This window comes from Electrophorus electricus, chromosome 2, assembly GCF_013358815.1.
Source record: "Electrophorus electricus isolate fEleEle1 chromosome 2, fEleEle1.pri, whole genome shotgun sequence".
Classification (NCBI taxonomy): Eukaryota; Metazoa; Chordata; class Actinopteri; order Gymnotiformes; family Gymnotidae; genus Electrophorus; species Electrophorus electricus.
Genome location: NC_049536.1, coordinates 2,480,259 through 2,497,935, shown reverse-complemented (window position 1 = coordinate 2,497,935; position 17,677 = coordinate 2,480,259). Strand labels below are relative to the sequence as shown.

The window sequence follows — 17,677 nt, the reverse complement described above, 5'->3', positions numbered from 1 at the left end:
CATATATTACATTATATTATAAAGTTTATAGTTATCTAGTATGGTTGGTTCTGTTAAATATGGTTATATAAGAGGTATTCAGTGGAGTCATTACTTCAGACAGAGTCCACAGAGAGTATTTGGTAGATGTGTATTAATACAGAGAGGCCACAGAGAGTATTTGGTAGATGAGTATTAATACAGAGAGGTCACAGAGAGTATTTGGTAGATGTGTATTAAAACAGAGAGGTAACTTTGCATGTGCAGCACCTGCTTCAGTGCTCTGGGAGTGTTTTTAGTCCTGTGAGTTTAACACTTTATGAGTGAGAGCTGCCTGCCCCAGCAACTTCACCCACAATGCATTGCACAGTAATTCGTTGCATTCCTAAAGGCCAACCATTCCTAAATGCCAACCTTTATAGTACATTATATTATAAAGTTTATAGTTATCTATTATGGTTGTTTCTGTTAGTAACGGTTATGTAAGAGGTATTCAGTGGAGGACACATGCTGTTATATATTTATATTTAGAGTTTTTGCTAGATGATCTGCAGGGTCATGATCAACTGATGCAGATGAAATAAGCAGAAATCTGCATTCAATATAAATTCTAGTGTGTGTATGTGTGTGTGTGTGTGTGTGTGTGTGTGTGTGTGTGTGTGTGTGTGTGTGGGTGGGTGTGTGCATGTGTGTGTGAGTCACAGAGAGAAACCTGCCCCAAACCTACATGTGTGTGTGTGTGTGTGTGTGTGTGTGTGTGTGTGTGTGTGTGTGTGTGTGTGTGTGTGTGTGTGTGTGTGTGCGCGAGAGAGAGAGACCTGCCCCATGCCTATCTGCAAATGCAGGTTGACAAAAATTCATAAAACTTCCTAACAATCACCACCAGAAGGGCCTCTTTTCTGATAATCATCTACCTTTTGTATTGCCTCAGTGCCAGCTATCATTCAGAAGGGTGTGGACCAGATGCTGCAGGGTCTATTTAACATCCACTGCTATCTGGATGATATTCTGCTAACAGGACGTACTGATGCAGAACACCTTGAGCATTTGGATGCAGTTCTTGGACATTTGGAGGACTTTGGCTTGTGAGCTGAAAAGGAAAAGTATTAATTATTCAAAGACTCTTTGGAGCACTTGGGATTCAAAATTGATGCCACAGGCTTGCACACTACCAGTGAGCTCCAGTGGCATTGGTTATGAGACACAGACCCAACCTATCAGCAGTCCTGACGCTGGACATGCAAGGAATCAGTGAGTAATGCAAGTGACAGTGAGTTGACACCTTTCCTTACTCAGTTCAATGAACTGTCTGTTCAGCAAGGGTGCTTAATGTGGGCCATGAGAGTCACTGTCCCTCCTAAACTGAGCTCCAGAATCCTTGAAGAGTTGCACACTGGCCATCCTGGGGAGGTCAGAATGAAGGCTAAAGCCTGTAGCTGTGTGTGGTGGCCTGGTCCTGATGATAACATTGAACTTGTGGCAAAGAATTGTCAGTCCTGCCAGCAGATTCAGAAAATACTGTGCCAATGCTCCTCTGCACCCAAGGGTTTGGCCCAGTAATCATGGCAACGTACACAAGTGGACTTTGCAGGCCCAAGTGAAGGCCATATTTTCATGGTCATTGTGGACACCCATTCAGAGTGACCTAAAGTGGAGCTCATGTACTCCACAACCACAGACAGGACCATTCGAGTACTGAGGACTCTATTCAGCTGTTATAGAATACCTGAGGTCCTTGTCAGTGATAATGGACTACAATGAATTGCACAGTAATTCGTTGCATTCCTAAAGGCCAACCATGTCAAGCACATTCACTCAGCTGCACACCATCCAGCTGAAAGGTTTGTGCAAGTTTGCACTGAGGTCCTCCAAGTCCTCCTTCACCACTGTCCAGCAGTGTTTAGACATTTTTACTAACCTACCATAACACTCCACGTCAGGGCCAGCAGTTTTGTACTCGTCTTGATGCTCTGAGACCCAGAGTACTGTCTGCTGGAGGGAGCCTGTTCTGTTATGGGGCAGAATATTCCCCTGAACTGGCTCGAAGTCAGATGCAGTCTACCCTCTACCTCTATAAAAAAAAGACAGAGATTTGCAATTACTAAGACTTTTTTAGTAAGGTGGGAGAAAATGTGTATTGCTTGAACTTGCTGCTATCTCTATGCACCACTAGGTGGCAGTGTTATTCACATGGCTTGGGTGAACGACCTAGTAAAAAGGAGAGTTCCAATTCCACTTCCACATGTCCGTAGTGTTATTGAACGTAGACATTACATACTGTCTTTTCTAAATGTTCTACTGATGCAGACACAACGCAGGTGTCATCAATACCAGCATGAGCTCAATTATGTCAGGAAACACCAAGTGTAGAAAAATCATGACTGAATGTGAGAGTGCAGCACATAAGGGAGCATTACTGAGAGCTCTAAGATGAGATAAGAGGAGTGATTTTATGATTTATATGATAAAGTGAATCAGACATACAAACTAGTGCTGTGAGGTGAAATGTCAGTTGTCCTGTTTGCATATGTGAGCTGCTTCACTGCTCCACACACTTTAAGAGCTGTAGTGGTGATCAGAGAGTGTTCAGTCCTTTAACACACACTGACACACAGCACAATGATGATGTCACTCATTCTACTGCTGGGGACCCTGGGACTCCTCACTCAGGGTGAGACAAACTGAAATAAATGTAGTTTTCATTTTTGCGTGGTTTTGGATGTTCATGTTTATTTGTAATGGTTTTTGTCATTTATTTTCAGAGTTAATTTTTTTTTTTTATTTGGATTTTATTTTGATTTTATTTAAAATTCTTCTAAATTTAAATGTCATTTTGTATGTGATTATTTTTTTTAGAATCATTTGGGGAGATACTCCTGACTCTGTTACACCAGGAAAGACTGTTACTATCAGCTGCAGGGCCAGTCAGTACATTGGCTATAACCTCCACTGTTACCTACAGAAACCTGGAGAAGCTCCTAAACTATTAATATATGCTGCAGATGAGAGTCAGTCTGGGATTCCAGATCGTTTCAGTGGTAGTGGATCTGGTACAGAATTCACTCTAAAAATCACTGGAGTCCAGGCTGAAGATGCAGGACATTACTACTGTCAGCAGGATTACAGCGGGTTCACACAGTGTTAGAGCACCATACAAAAACCTCCCTCAGCTGTAGACGAACTGCTCTGACTGAAACACAGACTGATCTGAGATCAGCTCATCAACTCCAAAACACTACAGTACTGAACCGTTTGCTCTTTTAAATTGTCATAATTGTGTAATAGATACTTACATCACTACATATGCAGTAATATATGAACACATCACTGTGGTGTATAAGGACAGGTGAACACTACCTAGTGGGCTGGTCTGAGTTATTCTAGACGGGATTCTTTTAATCTTCTTAATTTTAATTTTCCTTTAATTTTACTGCTGTTTTTTCCTTGGAGAAGCTTGGAGAAAGACAGCTGAGGAAATTCAATGTTAAACTGTCCAGGCCGCAACTGGTATGGAAAGTTAATTCTTCTTTCTTTTTAGAATAAAAGAGTAATTTTAAAGTCCATGTCAGGAGGTAATGGGACAGACAGGGTTAAAATCTAGAATTACTGTATACCTGAATACATCATCCATCATTTTCACCCTAAGGAAAAATTCACAATTTTAACCTTTTACACACAGTTTTGCCATGTTAAGATGGAATTTCATATGATTTAACATTTTACTGAATTTGAAATAAATGAATGAATTTTATGTGGCTCAGCATAAAAACCTGCATTAATATATTACAAACAATTAATAAAAAAAAAACAAAAAAACGTGTTACAAAGTTTTAAACCAGCATTAACTATACAATCATATGTCTTATTGATATCAACATTTTGCAATTTAAACGTCACACTTTTATTTAGCCAAAATGATTATCTGCCTGAGGATAAGGAAACAGGCGAACCAGGGTGCAATACTGATGCTGACCATGTGGGGGCAAACTAATCATATTCCTGGATCACACAAGCACATCCAGAACAGCAAACACTCAGTGATCTACTGAGTGAAGGGACTCCACCATCCAGACTAGATCAGTCAGCTTCTACTGTAATGATGGACAGTAGTAAAGTAATACATTACAATAATTTATAGAAAAAAAGGAAAAAATAACTTTGTATACCAGCTGATGTCTGTGCTGAGTAGTGAGAGAACCACATGATGGTAATCACAGAAATGGATGAATTGGTCACAGTGTGGATCAGACCTCACCTGGAGTTATACAACATGTACAAGGATTTATGCAGCTAGTGGTCAAAACCTTGCTGTAACACACTGGAAATACAGTCAATGATCCCAAAGGTGACAGAAGCAAAGTAAACAAAAGAAACATGAATAAACAACAAAAACCTTCAGCAGGAGAAATCCACAGTAGTTAAAGACCAAAAAGATCATAACCACAGCAAACATAAACTACACACAAAAGATACATAAAGATTAAAACACAGGATACATGGAAATGGAGGCAAAACACAAACTCCTTAAAGGAGAAAAAAAATCAATACACACCTACACACAGGCACACACACACACACACACACACACATGCATGCACACACAGGTGTGTGTGAGAGATGCATAATGATAATGTGATAATGAAAAGGATACATATCACAGTCTGAATGCCTGAAGCAGCTCAACCACACAAACCACAGAGAAGGAAGAAGTCCTTTCTCCTAAGCAGTCCTCACGTCAGGAATCCTTTCTCCTAAAGAGTCCTCACATCAGGATTCCTTCCTAATAAACGGTCCCCACACAGGAAGTCCTTCCTCCTAAAGTCCCTACATCAGGAGGTCCTTTCTCCTAAAGAGTCCCCACATCTACCAGACCACTGGAGTGCTGTCTGTTCATGTGCTTTCACACATCCACTGATATAAATCACCATTACAGAACAGAGACTGAAGGGCTGCTTCTGAACTGTACTGGATACACCTGCACCTCCACACTGAGAGACACAAGATTATCAGAACATTTACATTTAACTAATTAAGCTATAAAAGTGGGGACAGTTGCTCACATTAATGCTGTTGACCTGCAGGTGAAGAGCATGAGACAGTAGTTACGTCCTGTTTCCCCCTGTGTCATATGTATGTGTGTGTGGAGCTCTGTTCTCTCCAGTTCGAATTACCCCAGACCCAGTCCAGAGTTCCTCTACAGATCTTCATACTCACTGTCCAGTCCTGAAACAAGGCCCTGCCTGGAGGAGGGATATAAGGAAGTGTTTTGGAGGAAGAAGAAAGAGAAAGATGATATTTTGGACATCTGTTTGTGTCAGTTTTGATATTTGATTCAGTGCTTGGCCTCTTTTTCCCCTTACTCTGATTCTGAGCTTGTTTGATCCCTCTAACTTGGCCACTGTTGTAAATTTGTATATATTATTTACCTATTTGTATATAGTAGGTATGTATTTGTATATATTATATATCTATTTGTGTGCTCTGATAAGAAGGGAGTGGATGCTGTTGTGTTTGGGCCCTGGGTTTTATTGTCCGTGTTTTCACTTAGGGGGTTAGTGTAGTCTTATCTTATTATAGGATCTTAGTATAGGATGCTATACTGCTAATAGAGAAATAATAAAATACCTACAAAGTCACACTGAAATGGACAGAAGCATTCAAGTATGTGATTGTTCATTCATTCATTCATTATTTGCTGTCACGGCCCGAGTGCCGCAGGGCGTTAAGCAGGACACACAGATTCCCTTGACGATGTGAAACATTTAATGAAATGAAACATAAAGGACATGCGTGGCACTCCTTTTCCTGTGTAGATAATGTTCAGATATTAAATGAAGAACTGAAACTAGTCTCTAGTAATGTGAATACCAGTCAGAGTGAAAGAGAGCGAGAGCAGTGGGGTGAAACAGATTTGTGTTTACAGCCCTGAGAAACCTGCTCCTTCCCAGAATAGAACAACACTTTTTGCAGATGTTCAACTTACATTAGCCAAACTTACTCAAGCACAACATACCCCAGAACAACACACTCCAGTACAAAGAATCTTACAGTGCAGATAGTGATTAATAAAATAATACAAGAACAGACCATGTTCAAAATGAAGCTTATTGCAGTGATAGCAAAACCCAAGAATCAAAACCAGCTGAGTGGCGAATTAAGAAAAAAGAGCATTCTTCAGACTATAAACTCCATTGATCAGGGCTGTGTAAGTGTGTTACATTACATTACAACTAAATGAGTTCATCATGGAAAATGGTAGAGTTCCTGCTCCTCTTCCCTAAATACAGCACTAAGTGTCATTGAGTTGCTGTGACTGTAACAGCAGTTCTGTTCTTCTACACTGGGCAGAACACTATCCTTCACATCTTAGACATCCACTGTACAACTCACCAGCGCCCCTTGTGGAAAGTATGTAGACCGCAGGCACAATAGAGATCCTGTACAGAGGAGCGATTGAGAGCACGACACCACACACACTTTTAGAAATATTTACATAAAATATACTAGATACTTCTTATTTATGATTCTCTATAAATCTGTTCATCAGTTCCAGGTACGCGTGGGCAACTGTGCCTCATCCACCCTCACACTCAGCACTGGAGCTCCTCACGGTTGTGTCCTAAGCCCCCTGCTCTACTCACTGTACACCTACGACTGCACAGCCACTTCCAGCTCCACCATCATTCTCAGGTTTGCTGACGATACCGTCGTCATGGGCCTGATCTCGGACAACGATGAGAGGACCTACCTGGAGGAGATTAAACAGCTGGAAAACTGGTGCCAGGAAAATAATCTCCTCCTAAACGTCAGTAAGACAAAGGAGCTGATCGTGGATTGCAGCAAGAAGCAGGAGCGGCACTACCAACCTGTGAGGATCAGTGAAACCATGGTGGAGAGAGTAGACCTTGGTGTTCACATCTTGCAGGACCTGTCCTGGTCCTGCCATACCAACTCCTTGGCAAAGAAGGCTCGTCAGCGTCTTTACCACCTCAGACGCCTCAGAGACTTCAGACTGCCCTCTAAGGTACTGTGGAACTTCTACACCTGCACTATCGAGAGTATCCTCACGGAGAACATCACAGTCTGGTTTGGGAATAGCACCAAGCAGGACAGACAAACACTCCAAAGGGTAGTGCGTTCAGCAGAGCGCATCACTCACATGGAACTTCCTGACCTGCAGAGCATCTACTACAAGCGGTGCCAGACCAAGACCAGGAGAATTGTGAAGGACACCACCCATCCCAACAATAGGCTCTTCTCTCTGTTGAGGTCAGGGAGGCGCTTCGCTCCCTGAAGACCAAGACAGAGAGACTGAAGAGGAGCTTCTTCCCACAGGCCATTCGGGCCCTGAATCAGGGAAACTGATAAACTTTGGGGACCACCACCACCATGTAGCATAACTGTATATATATATATATATATATATATATATATATATATATATATATATATATATATATATATATATATATATATATATATATATATATATTCTATTACCACCATGTAACATAAAAACTGTAAATATGCCATTTTACAAAATGGATCTGTACATTCGGTACATTGTGTACATATATATACACACAACCATATACATTGTGCATTGTGTATATAATCATAATATACATATATTGTACATACATTGTTAATATATTTTGTACATATATAGAATATATTTCTCTATGCACCCGTTTTTCTTCTTCCTCAGTTTGGACAGAGCACTCTCAACCATTTCACTGCGAGTTATACTGTGTATGACTATGTATGTGACAAATAAACCATTTTTTATATTAAATAGACATTGTTTATATTAAATAGAAATACTATTTGACCTATATATTACATTATATTATAAAGTTTATAGTTCTCTAGTATGGTTGGTTCTGTTAAATATGGTTATGTAAGAGGTATTCAGTGGAGGCATTACTTCAGAGAGAGACCACAGAGAGTATTTGGTAGACATGTATTAATACAGAGAGGCCACATAGAGTATTTGGTAGATGTGTATTAATACAGAGAGGCCACAGAGAGTTTGGTAGATGTGTATTAATACAGGGAGGTCACTTTGCATGTGCAGCACCTGCTTCAGTGCTCTGGGAGTGTTTATAGTCCTGTGAGTTTAACACTTCATGACTGAGAGCTGCCTGCCCCAGAAACTTCACCCACAGCAACCATGACTTTGATCCCCATCTTCATCTGGACGCTGGTCCTCTGGACTCAAGGTAGGATTTAAATAAGTTGAACGAATTAAATGAGATAAAATAACTTAAAGTCAGTGAATGATTAAGTATTTTAATAATAGTTAGACATAATATCTTTCTTATTCCTGCATTTTATTTCATTCTGAATCCAGAGGTCAGGCCATTGTTATTCTCTCATGTTCTGTCATGATTCATACTGACTTCATATTTGTTGTTTTTTTTTCCAGAATCCATGTGTCAGGTGACTGTGACTCAGACTCCTGCAGTGAAATCTGCTCTTCCAGGAGACACAGTCACCATCAGCTGTAGGACCAGCCACAGAGTGGATGATGGTGTTAATCTATCTTGGTACCTTCAGAAACCTGGAGAAGCTCCTAAACTCCTGATCTACTATGCTACTAACTTACAGTCTGGAATTCCAGCTCGTTTCAGTGGTAGTGGATCTGGATCTGACTTCACTCTGACCATCAGAGGAGTCCAGACTGAAGATGCAGGAGATTATTATTGTCTGGGTGAATTTTACATTAGTGGTAGCTATACGTTCACACAGTGTTAGAGAGTCGTACAAAAACCTCCCTCAGTCAGACTGCACAGAGACTGCACTGCTGCAACTGGGCCCTACTGCAGGTGTAGAGCAGGAGGATGTGACACAGCACAATGACACACTCTGTGGAGGAGAGGAAACACAATTCTGATTCAATTCTAAATAGACTTATGAGAGTTTATGAGCTACAACTGCCCAGGAAATCTGGAGAAGCTCCTAAACTCTAAGAATCTCTTTTTTTTTTTAACAGATAATCTCTCTATTTCTGCCAGAGCAGGTGAAGATGAAGCACTACTGGTATAATAACAACAACATGTGGAATTTATCTAGTGCTTATCAAGACCCCACAGAGGCACACACCCAGTGCATGTAACATCAGAAACCGGTCACAACACTGCAGTACTGAGTCCTTTGGTATCTTGGGGCAGTTGTTCTTATAATAGAGCAGGTAGTTATTAGTGGAGAGAAATCTCTACTAGTAGCATGACTGCTAAATCAGTATCAGTCATCTTCAGGAGGTTCTGTCCTGTTTAGAGGTGATGTAAGCACACACTACAGCACTAATCACCATGTCTGTGCCTTCATCTGATTATTCTCAGCTACTGTGAAACATTTCTCCCAACAAATACAGTTCATGTTCATTATAAATGTTTATTACCAACAATCAAAGGTGTAAAAGTAAAGATATTTAGGGGGTAATGTTTAATAATCTTACTATAATTTACTAAATGCCACCAGCCAAAGAACATTCAGTAAAATCTTCTATCTCACACTAAAACTTTTGCTTTGGTGTGAAGGACATGCCTGTGTCATAAATGCACTGTATGACTCAAATAATATAAAACATACCAAACATTAAGCAGTTATTTACTGTTACATTTATTACATTTAGCTTGAAGCTTTATTTTAAACAGATACCAGAGGCCTGGGGCATAAAGTTTCTATTATAAAATCTATTGGGAAAATATAGTAGGACTGTGGGTTTTTAATAAAAGGTTGGATGTTTTTTTAATATAAAACCTGTACTTTCTTTTGCAATAAAAAACAACTTTATTACCTTCTAAGGGACCCATAAAAATATTTTATTAAAACAGCCCAGCGTGTGTTAAAAAGTGATATGCGGTTAGTTTCAGGCATAAATTTACAAACAATGATAATATTATGGTATATGGAGAGGACCAAAGATGTTTTAGCACCCACTCCATGACGTTCCAAAAATATACTGACTTACACATTACAGTTTCTAGTGAATTAAACTTATGTTGAGTCATCTTATTTCCTGGTTCCTTAACAAACTTTACCAAGAGTGGTCAAATAGCAACATTATCAAAGTTTAATCCTATAACTCAAAACACACACGGACTTCTGCAGTACAGACAATTAGCACATTAAAGGCATTTCTTGTTATGTGCAATGTTGGCAAAGAATCTTTAATTAAGAAACTATAATGTTGTTTGTTCACATTTTTTATTTCATTTTGACCAATAAACAGAGGAACATTTGAGTAATAAACACAGACTATCTAAAAGACAGCACATTAATGAGTGAGAGGAGAACACTTCAGTACACATGTGGGAGTTTCACGCCTCAGCACACTGCTCTCTACTCAGTGTCTGTGTGACAGGAGACTGGGAGTCCTTGGTGGCCTCACAGGTCACTGTCTTCTTCAGCCACTCCTCCTTCTGGAGGGTCAGGGTGCTGCTCCAGCTGTAGAGGCCGTCCTTCTGCAGAAGCCCGGAGCTCTGGCTCACCCCCGAGCTCCAGCTGCTACCAGCCACCTTCCAACTCAGCTTCCAGTCTGAGGGGAAGCCCTTGTTGGCCAGACACACGAGTGTGACCTTCTCCTGCTGCAGCTGTACACTGGAGGGGGGCAGGACCGTGAGGGTGGGCGGGGCGTCACCTAGGAGACACAACACGGTCTACAGCTCAGACAGGCAGGAACCGTTAGCAGGAAAATCAGTTGTGTTTCACTTCCTCTTTTATTATTTATATTATTTTATTTATATATGTATGTATTACATCAACAACCTTTATTTTCAATGTTATTTTTCCTGAACATCAGAACCTAGGATATTTAATTAATGAAACAATCAAATCAATATAACTTATAGTCATACATAGATTAAAATGAAAGTATATTTAACAGACGGTGATTGTTCAGTATGCGAGTATTTCGATTAAAGTGCTTCGCATCAACAACCTCCAGTCAGGGACAAACGCTTATGCTTATGAAAATAAACCCAGTAGGCAGAATAAAGGTTTGCTAGCGAATATTGCTGAAACATTTATGCTTTTACTAAAAAAACGATAATAATGTGGGTCGATTTACACTAAAAGCTCGCAACACCACTGTAACGGTTAGGATAAACGCGCTAATAAATTCACCTTTAATGCGCTTTAATAAAGAGACCTTTATTACAAACAATACCTACTTAAAACTGTGATTTACTTTGAATAAAAAGTGAAGTTCTTCTTACGTCCAGTGTCCTCCACACTAACTTCGTTTAAGGTCCGTACATAAACCTGCTCTAAACACACTGTCGTCTCTTCTCTTTACAGCGCCGTAGTTTAGCTTCAGAGTTAGTGAACGATACAAACCCAAAGACACTTTTTTCTTTTCTTTTTTGTAATAAAAAAGTTATCAAAGATACTACATACATAAAATATACAATTAGAAATACAGCTAAATAAAGATATAAAAAATAAAGGCAGAAACTAAATTAAAAGAAACTAAAGAAACCAAAGATTTTGAATAAGGGCTGATAGTTACTTAAATCCAGCAGAGTTTTGTGCCTCTAAAAGTGTGCGTGTGTGCATGAACCTGTGTTTCACAGAACTGAATTCGGTGATCCCTTTAAACTATTTCAGACTTATATCGTTAATGTTTCTGCGTTAGATATTTGTAGAATCATAACACTTGGTTACCAAATTTGTGTTTTTGGATATATTTTTCATATTTTTGTACACTAATAACATTTAATGCAACATCCAAGTCAAGACAATTTATTTAAAGACGTACACAAGTGTGTGTTCTAGATGTATAATACAGGAATTTGAGTATTTGTAACAGCCAACGTTTTGATCCTTCAGTATGGGAGTATTGTATTTCTGCCTTTTAAAATAAACCCAGCATGCAGATAAAAGCTTGTTGAGAGATATTTCTGAAACATGTATGTTTTTACTACTGAACGACATTTAAGAAACTCTTCATCGGTATAAAGTAAAAGGTCTATAAGGACATAGCAGCGGTTATGATATAGGAAGATACTTAACGTCACAATTAGTCTATAAAAGAGTACGAGTAGTTTACAAAACCACCGTGCATACTGACGCAACGTTACATGTGTGGATAGTTGTGAAGAAAATTTAAAGTCTACTTACGTCCAACTGATAGTTTTGTTCCGCCACCGAAAGTCCACCACAGAGCTACAATCTCGTTTACTGTCCGTACAAAAACCTCCTGATCTAAACACGCCGCTCTCGCCACTATTTACCGCATAATATGTAGCTTCGATATTAATGCTTTAGAAAACACATAAAGGGCTTACCCAAAAGCTTTTTAGATTTTTAAAATAATAAAATAAAATACACACATATATTCTATTATTAGATAAATTACGTCGTAATAGCTGTTGCCCCGTAAACCACATTAAATGCAACCGCAACAAGTTTTTAAGTCTGCATTATTATCAAACATCAAACATGTCGATTATGATTTCAGAAAATACCAACTTTTGTATAAGCAGTGAAAGTTACTTACGTCCAATTGAGAGTTTTGTGCCGCCACCAAAAGTGTACCACAGTGATACGAAGTCGTTCAGTGGTCGTACAAAAACCTCCTAACCTAAAGAAGCCGCTCTCTCTCTTTGCGTTTTAGAAAGCCTTTTTCAAAACAATAATGAACTGCTACAATTTTTACTTTTTAAGATATGCAAGAAAATATCTAGGCATTAAAAATAAATTAACAAATTTTCTTGCAGCTCATATTTGCTCGTTTTTCGAATGTTAAAATTAATCTTAATTGGTATTATCGAAATAACTGTACATTAAAATGTTTATGGAAAATTAATATAAAATAACCTTTTGATTCAATTCTTTTGGACGTGTCAATATAACTTTACAGAATCAATGATCGATGCTGAGAAAAGTAGGAGGACTAATGAAAGCGTTCTATCTGAACATTCCTTGTAAATGTACTGTGAATTTCTGCTACATAACCGAATAATGATCCAATAAAATGTTTGTATATTTAATGCCTTGTTTTTGTTTGGCAGCATCTTCAGTACAATCAAATATGAAACCAGACAAAGAATCAACAAAAACAGTCACAGAGAGTGACACTGTAAACAAACAAAAATTAAGATGCATTGAACAATGTGAGACTGCCCTCCACTGGTTTTTGACAAAACACTACAACGATCTGAACGTCCAGACTGCCTGAGTCATTGTATTAAGAACTTGATCAGGAAAAGTAGCATACATTGAAAATACTCAATTTTGCTCTAATATAAGTAAATGAAAATATAATTAAGAAGCTTAAAACTGAATTTAAGAAAAATATGCAAAAACAGAGGCAATGCCCTGAGACTTCAGTGGGTTAAACATATTATCCAAGTATACAAGCTGATCCAGGATCAGTGTATCTGGTTGTAAATGCAGTCCTGTTACCCCACAGAAAACCAGTGAAGTCCCTCGGAAACAGGAGTGTTTTTACTGTCACGAAAGAGGGCACTTGATAGCTGCATGTCCAGCTTTGATGCATAAAAATATACGAAATGTAAATGTGGTCAGTGTGTTTTTGTTTATTGTTTGCTTATTGTCATTTAATTCATCATTTAATCATCTGTCACTGCCCCTATTTAGACTGCGTCGTAACATCTGTTTCAGCAACACGCAACTCCATGTGCTTCAGAACCCTGGACAGCTCCCAGAACAGAGCTAATGAGACCCAGGTGAGGCTCATCACAGAGACACTCCTGAACTCACCCAATCCACTGATCTCCAATCAGCCCAGAGCCAGATGAAGAGCCAGCTGTACTGAGGGAGGAACTGCAGTTGTCTCACACATTGCTCATCTTCTCGGAGGCAGACAGCCAGTGATCTCCAAATGTGCAGAGAACTGAATGAAGAGCCACATTTACAAAACACATCAGACTCTTACCCACACCTGGCCAAATATATAGAGTTTTCCTGATATATTCTTCTGTGTTTACTGTTTGTCCTACAATGTATTGAACAGAAATAGCAAAGGTCACATTGCACACCAGAGACCAATAGAAAGAAACAATAAATACTGTTATGACGCTGTCTAGGCTGGGAGGGTTTTGAGTATTACTACAGTAGAAATGAGTAATGGAATGAATAACCAGACAAAGATGACAGCAAACATCTAGTGTATTTAAATGTTTTTGGTGTTTAAAGACAAGAAACTGGTTCAATCGCATCAGGAGTGACCAAGGCCAACACAACAAACAAAAGCACACTAGAAACAAAACGACGACTGACTAAGCTAACAAAAAGAAACTGACACTGACTACACCGTTAGAACAAAGATAAAGCCACACCCAAACACAATGGCAGCCCTCCCTGCCACCAGTGTGTAACTATGTACAGGACAAGACATACATACAAGATACAAGAAACTATATTATCCAGCAATCAACCAAAGGGGCAAAACAAACCGTAAATCAAGGGGAAAATCCAAAGTCATACACAAACACAAGCTCAAAAATGTAGCAACAAGTCAAAACCAACAACACCAAAAAAAAACAGGGTCGTAAAATGAGCCAATTCCAAAATCTTAGAATATTACACAACAGTCTTGACTCATTAATATTTATTCTCCTAAAATTTGCATACACCAGCCCACATTCTAGCCCAGGAGACATTACCATCGACCTGCACAGTTAAAGCTTCAGCAGTTCTGCAGGTGTTGTGAAGAACAAAACAATGACAACAGACCAACTATGAAAATGGCAGATTACATACAGAAATGTACCATTCCAGGCTGTGAAGATGATGTCACACCCTTCTCAAGGAACCACACTGTTAATGGGCTTTGTTGTTTTCATATTTAACAGGATTCCAGACAACTTTAATTCAAATTTGTTTGTTTACTCTGCAGATTTTACTCCAGAGAATTTTCCAAGCATTTACGTATTATATTTTCATTTTTGTCATTTAAAAATATAAATGTGTGAGTGAATTACAAAAGTGTCAGTACAATATGCAGCAGCGTCACTCGGTGTCTGACACTGAAGAGAGAGGCAGTTCCAGTTTTATTGGCATCATGATCTCAAGCACAACCTGTGAGCAGCCGGCCCTGCTGTGTGATTCTTTTACACATTTTGTTGCTTTAAGTCAGATCATCTTAAATAGACAGTTTCATAGTGAGCTGACAACTTTAATTACTTCATGTTGTTGTCGAGATCAAAAGCGAGTAGCTAATATTAGTAATGTTAAAATAGTAAAAAATAGCAGTTAAATAGTAATGTCCATCTATCTTATTTACACAGAGGTTCAATTTATTTTCCTGCCATTTAAAGCTGTCATTTAAATCCACAATAGAAGATGATTCCTTGTCAATTCCTGTCAGGTAAATTTTAATTCATATTTCATCAACAAGACAACTCAGAAGATAACTAATTTGGTTGTTAAAAATATCAACTCTGTAGCTAACTACAGCTAATCAGAGCAAAGCTCTTTAAAATATTCATGAGCCCATCAGTAAAGGGAAAACAGAATGTCTCATTCTTGGGCCACAGTGTGAGAGGGGGCACTTAGAGCTGTAATGTTCATCCTGGGAGGGAGGGGAGAGGAAACTTTGCATGTACAGAACCTGCAGTGCTCTGGGAGTGTTTATAGTCCTGTGAGTTTAACACTTCATGACTGAGAGCTGCCTGCCCCAGCAACTTCACCCACAACAACCATGCCTTTGATCCCCATCTTCATCTGCACACTGGCCCTCTGGACTCAAGGTAACTCATTGCTTTACCTCTGTGGTGAACTATCAATGTGACACAAGTCTGCTACTCTTATTTAAAATGCATTATACACAGTGTTACTTTTATTTTGTAGAACTATCAGCGCATTTAAATGTTAACTCTTTTAACACTTTTGCAGTGATGTAAGCCTACTAATTTTATTCATATTTTATAAAAATAATAGCCTATGCAATGTGTGAAAATCTATTCTCTCTCCAGAATGCAGAGGTCAGGTTACTGTGACTCAGACTCCTGCAGTGAAAGCTGCTCTTCCAGGAGACACAGTCACCATCAAATGTAAAACAAACTCCAAAGTTTACTTTGGTGGAACTTCCTATGCACTGGCCTGGTATCAGAGGAAACATGGAGAGAGTCCTAAACTGCTGATAAATTGGGATAGGTTTCTAGAGTCAGGAACTCCAGCTCGTTTCAGTGGCAGTGAATCTGGACCTGGAACTGACTTTACTCTGACCATCAGTGGAGTCCAGACTGAAGATGCAGGAGATTATTACTGTCAGAGTTACCATTATATCAGTAGTGCACACCTGTTCACACAGTGTTAGAGAGTCGTACAAAAACCTCCCTCAGTCAGACTGCACAGAGACTGCACTGCTGCAGCTGGGACCTACTGCAGGTGTGGAGGGGGAGGATGTGATACAGCACAATAACACACTCTGTGGAGGAGAGGAACCACAGCACACTGACTCACTACTGAACACACTGACTCAGTACTGAACACACTTAACTCTGAAGAATCATAAAGCCATAATATTCACAGTTTTCCAGGTCCCCTTATCAGCACATTACTTGTAGCTAAGATGTTTTGTTAATAATAATTGAATATTTGTAGAATATTTAAATGACCATTAATTCTGAACCTGTTGGGTATCTGAAACTCTAACACGTATAGCTTGATATTGTTTGTTATTGTTTGTTTCACATTTCTAGGTATCAGCACTGATACCTGTATTCTACAGCATTCTAGTTCATTGGTATATTGGACTCTACTGTACTGTACTAGGATGTGCTCTATGAGTAAATGACAAAGCACTTTTGTAAGTTGCTCTGGATAAGAGCATCTGCCAACTGTCAGACATATAAATGTAAATGTCTGTGTGTGTGTGTGTGTGTGTGTGTGTGTGTGTGTGTGCGTAAATGTGTGTGTATGTGTGTGTGTGTGTGTGTGTGTGTGTGTGTGTGTGTGTGTGTGTGTGTGTGTGTGTGTGCGCGCGCACATGTGAGTGCTAGAGCACTGAAAACACTGAACAACATAAAACACATAACCTCAAGGACTGAAGAACACTGGTATAGCGGATCCCATTTTACACTGCCTGCCACTACACAGTCTGGCCACAGGAGGGGGAGAAATCAGCACATCTGCTCTCCTCATCCCAGAAACACACACTAATTGTTATTCTCCAGTAGCTCTCTCAAAGCCAACAAAAAAGTCCCACTAGCAGCACCCCCAGCCATCAGAGCACTGTGGTCCAGTCCAAGAGCTCCACTAGCAGTACCCCTGACTGCCTGAGCACTGTGGTACATTCCTAGAGCTGTGCAATAGAGCTTCCTTCCCTCTGTCCACTGTGCTGGAACAACCTGAGAGCTGACAGTAACAATGACAACTCTAGCAGATGCATGAGACCATGATGCTTACACCAAAGTCAGTTTGATCCTGAACTGTGTGTGAAGCACCTGGTTATAGAACTCTCTCTCACATGTGTGTGTGTGTGTGTGTGTGTGTGTGTGTGTGTGTGTGTGTGTGTGTGTGTGTGCAAATCACCTTGTTGAAGAACTCTTAAGTAGCATGTGTATGTGTGTGAAGCACCTGGTTAAACAGCTCTACTAGCGTGTGTGTGTGTGTGTCACCTGGTTAAACAGCTCTACTAGCATGTGTGTGTGTATATGTATGTGTATCACCTGGTTAAACAGCTCTACTAGCATGTGTGTGTATCACCTGGTTAAACAGCTCT

At 39.5% G+C, this 17,677-nt stretch overlaps 3 gene segments (V, D, J or C); 2 read left to right on the top strand and 1 right to left on the bottom strand.

Moving 5' to 3' along the window:
- The window catches only part of LOC118240845, a 320,919-nt gene that overhangs the window by 133,331 nt on the left and 169,911 nt on the right, over positions 1–17,677 (top strand).
- The window catches only part of LOC113568144, a 236,295-nt gene that overhangs the window by 112,157 nt on the left and 106,461 nt on the right, over positions 1–17,677 (top strand).
- Positions 10,305–17,677, bottom strand: part of LOC113568146 — a 119,019-nt gene continuing 111,646 nt past the window's right edge. Inside the window, 2 exon segments of the V gene segment in view lie at positions 10,305–10,624; positions 12,106–12,140. Of these exon segments, the coding sequence occupies positions 10,305–10,624; positions 12,106–12,140 (355 nt within the window).